The 7,345-nt window shown below is 41.6% G+C and overlaps 1 protein-coding gene across 1 annotated transcript; it reads right to left on the bottom strand.

Annotated features, from left to right (window-relative positions):
- Window positions 1-303: 303 nt before the first annotated feature.
- Window positions 304-7,044, bottom strand: LOC136287924 (serine/threonine-protein phosphatase 4 regulatory subunit 3B-like). The gene is made up of 11 exons (XM_066180611.1): window positions 6,496-7,044; window positions 5,865-5,942; window positions 5,556-5,669; window positions 4,697-4,813; window positions 4,351-4,482; window positions 3,550-3,652; window positions 2,955-3,113; window positions 2,080-2,249; window positions 1,616-1,755; window positions 993-1,167; window positions 304-425 (listed from the first exon to the last, which is right to left on the bottom strand). Exons 1-11 carry the CDS (start codon window positions 7,042-7,044, stop codon window positions 342-344), a joined length of 1,821 nt encoding a protein of 606 aa, XP_066036708.1. The 3' UTR covers window positions 304-341.
- Window positions 7,045-7,345: the final 301 nt, after the last annotated feature.

The following is a 7,345-nucleotide window of genomic DNA, read 5'->3' as shown; positions in this document are numbered from 1 at the left end:
CTAACATATCTTACTATATATTACTAGTATATTGATTAATATAACACATTAGCACATATTATATACAATTACTTATATATTCTATTACCTATATAATATATTCTATTACCTATATAATATGTTCTATTAGTTATATATTATATTATTTTATTTTATATTATTTTGTATTATAACATATCCATATATAACCAGTAAATTATATTACATTTTTATTGAATAATAACGTATATTACAAGATAGATCTATGTGATGGATTGCAGCTGGTCCCGTATTTTGACATTAAACAGCTGCAGCACTGGAAAACTCATCCTAAAAGTTCTTCTATAAAATGTCAGTCTCCTTTAGGGATCCCGGCGAGCTCTTTTCTTTGGTGGTGTCTCATCATCTTCATCATCGTGAAAACCAAATATTTCAAACAGACCTCTCTGCAAATTAGAAAAAGGTTAAAAAAAAAATGAAATTCCCACATTGAAAAAATGCACCCCGCACATCTGTTTTGCCCCCAAGTCTTAGAGGTGAGCAATAAAATTCTTGCCAGTTCTCTGTAGCTGCTCAGAAGCTAAGATTTGAATAATGCTCAGCTGTAAAAGGCACAAAAAAGGTATCATTCCCTGCATTTTGTCTGCTTAAAACCACTTCTTAATCCCCTGATGGGGAACAGATACCAAAAAAGGAAATTCCATCTGTGTATCACACCAGCTGGGCAGGGTAGAAAGCCAAGGAGTAGCAACAGTTGAGTGATGCGGAAGAGGCAAAATTGTGCCCACCAGATTAACAACTGACTCCAGTCCCACCTTATCCTCATCAAACCTTACCCCAGACCAGTCAGGGTTTCACTCTTGGTGGAATTAGTCAGGGATTTGTGTGTATTTATCCCCGAGATACCCTGTACAAGGCTATTGCTGACTGTGCCACATCACACCCAGAGAAGCTCCGAGGCTGCTCTGCGGTCCTGTGTGAGGACAGGAGCCTCCATGAAACTTCTCTCCCACCTTGGGGAATTCCAGCGCTGTGGTCAGCCTTCTGTAGGTTGTCGAGGAGTCACTGCAGCTTGGTTTAGATGTTGCAGCTGCCTTCCCTTCACCTGCACTGAACTTCAGATCTTCACGCACTGGGGAGACTGTTGGTTCTTTGGCACGTGTCTCAACAGGCAATGCGGAGGGGACACTGCAAGAGACACAGGACAAGTGATTGAAGCTTTTCCTGATGTTTCAGACTCAGCCAGGTCATCAATGGGCTTCCAAAGAATTAGAATGAAGGAAGTGACTTGGAGAAAGCAATCCAGCTCCATCCCTGCTTCCACCCTCACCGTAAGCTTCACAAATACCCAGGTGATAATGAGGCAGACTCAATCCTAACTCAGAAGAGCAGAGCAAGATTCTGCTCTTCCTAAGCTGGCAGTTTTCTGAACAGGACATTTAATCTACTGGCCACATCAGCTCTACTCAAAGAAAGCTAGGTGGGGGTTTACTGCAAAAAGTTTTCAGCAAGCATGAAATGCAACCCCAATCCCAGCCACCTGCTTCTGCTGCTCTCTGGAAAGTTAAAAACCAACCAGGCAGGCCTGCAGAATGCCAGCCACTGGCAGCCTCATGAGACAGAAACTGGGCCATACCTGTCCACTTTCTTTCTTTCCTCCTCTTTCGCTGGGTCCTGTTTTGTCTTCAGGCCCTGGAATGCCTGAGTGGGTTTGACAGATTCCAGTGCATCAGAGAAGTTCTCAACTAAATGTGCAATAAGCAACTGAATATTCTCCTGAATAAGAACAAAAACAAGGTTTCAGTCTCAAATGTTCACAGGCAGAAAGTCAGAAAGCTTTTTGGAAAGTAACTGATTCCTTGTCCAGTGCCAAAATATTCTTGTCAAGAACAAACGGGAAGCAATCAGATTTATTCTTAGGGAAAGAGCTGAGATCTAGAAAGATTCAACTTCCCTTAGAAATGAACAATAGACTCAGCAAAGTCCCAGCTCCATTTGTGAACCTTCCATTAAAACAGGACATTTGCTATCTTGGAGATCCGCCTTTGGCCTCTGGCAATGCCATGGACATGTCAGTGCTGAGGCTGCTGCTGAACTCACCCTTTGGATGAATTCAAACATTTCCATCGAGGCAGATTTCAGCAGGTTGCGCTTATCCTTGTTGTACAGCACAGCGTTTAAAACTGGCTCAAACAGGTTCCCCAGGGTGATGTAACGGTTGTAAAGGTCATCCTTCAGGCCAATGATCTTCCTCATAAAGCGAAGAGCACCTGTGTGAAGAAAAGACATTCAAGTATTCAACAACCAGATGCTGGGGCTCTCACCTTGCTGTGAAAAAATTGAAAAACTTGATGTTATCCTGAGAGGAAGATGCACCCCCAAAGTGCAAAAAGCAGCATTTGTTGGCATTTCTTTCCTTCTGGGACTTTTCCCTGGTATTTGAAGGTCATCAGGAACCATGGATTTCTTCCTCCAGTCCAGCAGCAATGCATGCCAGCATGCATGCAGTTCAACTATTAACTCCCTCCTGTGCTTTTTTCCCCCTTGTTCCCCTCCCAGAACCAGCCCTGAGTCTTTAAAGATCCTGGGTCACAGAATTTCATTCACTCTCCACAGGGAGTACCAGATTTAGAACATTATTAAGAAAGGACACAATTTCCACGGAAATGAGGCGAGAAACCTGATCACAAAGGATCCTGTCATGAAGATTTCAAAGGATCCCTGCAGACTTCAAAAGAGACAACAATCCTCCTCCCACCAGAAACTGCATTGCTCTGTGCTTACAGACAGCTGCTCTTTTACAAAAAAAAAAAAGAAAAAAGAAGATAAACCTCTTTTTTTTCAAAATTACTTAATTGAAACCAGTAAAACACAGCAAACGAACAGGAATTCTGAGTTCAGGTGTACATTGGTACACCTTCCACACAGGACGCACAACGCCTGAAGAAGGCAATCTCAACAGTTCCAATACTCACTCAAGGCCAGAAATTTGTGTTTGGACTTCATCAGGACCAGTGCTGGTCTTAGCAGATCTTTCTTGGTAACGTACATCTTCATGTGATACTGGTGTCGTTGCACACAATAAGACAGCATCGCCAAAACTGAGGCAAGTATTTTTGCTTTTTGATAATTATCTACAAGAAAAATTAATGCCTTGGGTTATACAAAAAATTCAATAACGTACTGTCAGCATACACTGAGCTCAGTTGCTATTCCAGTTCCTGGCATATTTGTAGTGGATTTTTGTTTTACTGGATTGCTTTGGGAAGCAGGACATTGGGTCAGAACAAAACAATAAACACAGCTACAGCTTTTTTTTTTTTTGCCTTTGCAGTCAATATTCTTTAAAATTAGACTAATAAAACTATGACATTATTCTCAATATACATGAGGGAAGTGCGTCTTTACAAAGCACACCATCAAGCTATGTCAGCATTCACAGCTTCGGGAAAGGAAGACTGCGGCAGGAACAGCAGTAAGCGTGTTCCCAGAAGGCATCACAGGTCTATTGCTGTTTACCAGGACTGTGAGGCCCTTCAAAGGGGAAAGAAAAGTTAAAATTGTCATTACCTATTTCCTGGTATGGTTCTGATGTGGCAGCCAGCAGCGGCGCAGTAAGAAGTTGAATGTAACGGTCGTAGAAGATATCCAGAAATTCAAATACTTCCAAATGCTGAAACAGCAATAACTTCATTAAACACTGGCATTCACATTTAATCTTTTAAATATAAAAAGAGTAATAACAGAAGAAACAGCCTACAAAGGATTCTGCTGAGTTCTTTGGGTCTGCAGCACTGTCTTCACACAGGATCAATTTCTTTCTTTTGGGGCAAATGTGTGAGACGTGCAAGCAAGCTAGCTATCATTAAAAGAATCCCCAGCATGGACGCAAATATATACTGAAAAAAGCCCATCAATGACTCAAAGTGCTTGACAAAGTGTCTTTAAACCATTCTGAAATTCTGAAAATAGTTTTGCCCAGAACAAATATCTGTAAACCATTTTACAGGTATTCTGCTACGTTACAATGTATTGAAATCTTTCAGGATTTATCATCCAGATGGAGAGAGCTATGGTCAGACAGGGCTATGGCACTGACACCTATTAATTTAACAATTGAAATAATGGTTAACTAATGCTTAATTATTTAACCATTTAATATTGGCACAGTGCCCTACACACATGCCTTCCATTAGCAAAATTAGCTTATCTTTTGCTTATTTAAAGTCACTATCAGACCACACTCCACTCAATTAAAAAAAAAAACCCTATAATTTTGTCTCCTTTGCCCGCAATAACAGCAATAGAGTGTATCAGGCTTTTAAGTTTGCCAAGACAGTGTCATGTCTTCTGCCATTCACGTTCACTTACACTAATTCTGGCCATCATTTTGTCTGTGTTGATCAGAGCACAAAGTATCTTCATTAACTGATGCTTTCCTCCAAATTGAGTGTCGGTAGTACAGATCATCTGCTCTATGACCTTAGTGATGAGATGGGTATGCTAAAAAAATCCAAAAAATACAAAACAAACAAACAAAAACCAGAGAAAGAAGTCAAAAAATAATTACTCACAGGAATGATATGAGTTCCCCACTTTCTGCAATGATTTTAAAATAAAAATTAAAACCCAGAAACTGAGATTTTATTTTGCTGGTTGTTTTCCTGTTTTCCCTAAAAGTGGTGTATTCAAAATCTCCAAACCACTTGTTACTTACATTCTCACTCTGCCGGGCCTCTTGCAGTACAAAATCTTGGACTTTGGCTGGACTAAATTGTACAAGATAAGACAATATATCTGTAGCAGCAGATCTAACTTGCAGATCGTCCATTGCCTTACCAAAAAAAAGAAAAGAAAAAAACAAAACATGTTCAGCTGCAAGGAAGAGGCAGTTCAAAAGTGGAGAACATTTTGTTTCAAAAATTTTCACGAGAAACATGATAATATGGTCACAGAAAAACAATAAGGAACCAGGCAAATATTTTTCTTTCCCTACTGCTTTCCTCCTTTAGAAAGGGCACAAGACTTTTTGTGAATTTGAGAGCCCTAACATAGGCCGGAAACATTCACAACATCCAACTTGCTTGAATATCTAAGACTTTCTTGATATTCTGTACCTGCTATTCACAATTTATTCATTTTGTACTAAAGGACCAACTGAACAAATCAAGTTGTACAACAGTTTCTGTGCCCATTTACAGGCAACAAGAATTCAGACCTTCCCTTAAGGGATGTGATTTTCTCTGATAAAAATCCAGCAATCAAGCTTCCACATCAAAAAGTCTCTTTCACCTTTTAACTGCCTGGACACGAGGGTTTCACTGCCCTCAGACTTCTCCCTCATGAAAAGTAAAAAATAGCAAGAGCAGTCAAGCCAGGCTTCTCCAGAGCAGAACTGTGGGAAGCTTCTGCATTCTGGACATCACCAGAAATCTCCACTCTCAGCAGAGCAAAGCTCTCCAATCAGACTTACAAAAAAAATGCTCGGCAGTTTTAAAAAAAAAAACGAAAAAAAAAAGGCAAATGGCTGTGGGCTTTTCTAGTTTTGTTAAAGGCAGTTCTAAGTTTTCACTTACCATTAACTTTTCAAGAATTGGAAGAATTTGCAACTTTAACAAAGTTTGAAGAAATTCCTTTCTTCTCTCACGTAGTGACAAAGAAAAGGCACAGAATTCATTGAAAATCTTCATCTGGTGCACAGGAAAAAAAAATAAATTATTGTGTGTTCGAGTCAGAAAGCTCTCTGAAAGGATGAAGCAGTTACAATTTTTACCAGGGGGGTGTACTGGCTGATTCTCTAGAAATACTTCTAAGACTGCAGAACTCTCAGAACAGTTTCTCTTTCTACTTTTTGCCCCTCATTTATTTAAAGCCTGTTGACTTACCAATTGACATCGTTGCTCAGCAGGTGTAGCTTCATTTGCTAGTTGTGCTAAAACTTCAGGCAAAAAGGCCTCATCTTTCTGTGGAGCACACAAAAAGAACACAAATTAGGCAGTGATCCTGGAAAGTGAAAAACATGGTCCTTTTAGGACCCCACCCTGCACAAAGCCAAACTTCCCACACTGCCATTGCTTTTGTCACAAAGAAGGCAAATGCTAGAGTACACATCCACCAGAATCATTTCCAGTTTACAGCAGCTCCAGGAAGGGGTTTGGCGCTTTCTGCCATATTTGCACCCCTTTACATAGAAAAAATTGTAATAAATGTCCCTGGAAGTTGCATGTTCCTGAAATACTTAAAAGCAGATCCAAAGGTTTGCTTGGCAACCAAAGAGAAGCACTTGATCTTGTTACAGCCCATAAAAAGTATTAAGATACTCAACCAAAATTTATCAGTTTGAAAATACAAAATCCAAGGGATCCGGAAGAAGGGAAAGCATTCAAAACATTGTGCAAATGAAAGTGCCTGTGATTAACTTCAACACTGTTCACCAGCTGTAAACCAATTCCAAACTACAGCCAGCGGGATCTCTACAGCTCCCATCTAAGCCGCATTAAAAAAAAAACCACTTACTTGCAACCCACATAAAATCTTCTCTTTGCTGGAGCTGATGAAGGACTTGAGGGTAGAAAGACGACCACCTTCAAAATCGGATGGCTTAGGCGTGATGATGGCCAGAATGTACTGTGCCCTGAACGCCTGGCTGATTCTTTTCTTGAGGTGAGGGTCTTGGATAGGAATAACCTCATGAAGCTTTGCTGTTTTGGCTAAGGATTCCCTGTGCTGTGCTGGCTGAGGCAAACAGGGATCGTACTCCAGGCATCCGGCAACACCCTGAATACACTTGTCAGAAAACAGCACCTCAAACAGGATGGCTTGGTCTAGGTACACAATTCCTCTGACAGTATGGAACAGGAGGTGCAAGGCTTCGGTGTTCTTCTCTCTCTCACAGATCTGGAAAAGCTCTAGGAGCTTTGGGATAAAGCCTTTGCTCTCCAAGGCCAGTGCCAGCGTGGCCGACTGGCTGCGTGAGAGGCGGACGGAGGTCACCAGCTCTGCAAGCTCCGCAAGCCTGGGGAGCTCACAGGTAGGAAGGTCTGTGAAATTACCTATCCCACCCATTGCTTCAGACATTCTTCTTCTAGCTCAGGAAGGTCCTGGGTTGATTCCACAGAGTGGCACACCAGTACCCAAAGGAGGCCGAGAGAGAGGCAGGACAGGACAGCTCACGCTGCAGCGCCCTTGTGCTGCTCTGCTCCCAACTGCCACGGGTGCTCTTCACCCGTTGCTATGTTACCTGGAGCAGAGCCTGCTGATTGGTCCATCCCTCCAACTCCCAAACCCTAGAATGTTGAGGTCATGACTGCCAGGGGTCGTGACACATGACCAACGGTTCTTTTTGGCCGTTGACGTTTTGGAACCT

This window comes from Chamaea fasciata, unplaced genomic scaffold (genome assembly GCF_029207755.1).
Source record: "Chamaea fasciata isolate MVZ Bird 193981 ecotype frontalis unplaced genomic scaffold, bChaFas1.0.hap1 SCAF_3, whole genome shotgun sequence".
In the NCBI taxonomy this organism is placed as follows: domain Eukaryota; kingdom Metazoa; phylum Chordata; class Aves; order Passeriformes; family Sylviidae; genus Chamaea; species Chamaea fasciata.
The sequence above is the reverse complement of the archived record's forward strand: the minus strand, read 5'-3'. Positions and strand labels throughout refer to the sequence as shown.

Excerpts from the sequence above, each read along its gene's own strand:
- LOC136287924 (XM_066180611.1), bottom strand. The coding sequence starts at position 7,044 with ATGGGTGGGATAGGTAATTTCACAGACCTTCCTACCTGTGAGCTCCCC. Across the intron at positions 4,483-4,696 it reads AGGCCCGGCAGAGTGAGAAT|CATACCCATCTCATCACTAA; the intron begins GTAAGTAACAAG and ends GGATTTTTTTAG. Across the intron at positions 1,168-1,615 it reads GAAAGAAAGAAAGTGGACAG|TGTCCCCTCCGCATTGCCTG; the intron begins GTATGGCCCAGT and ends TGTCTCTTGCAG.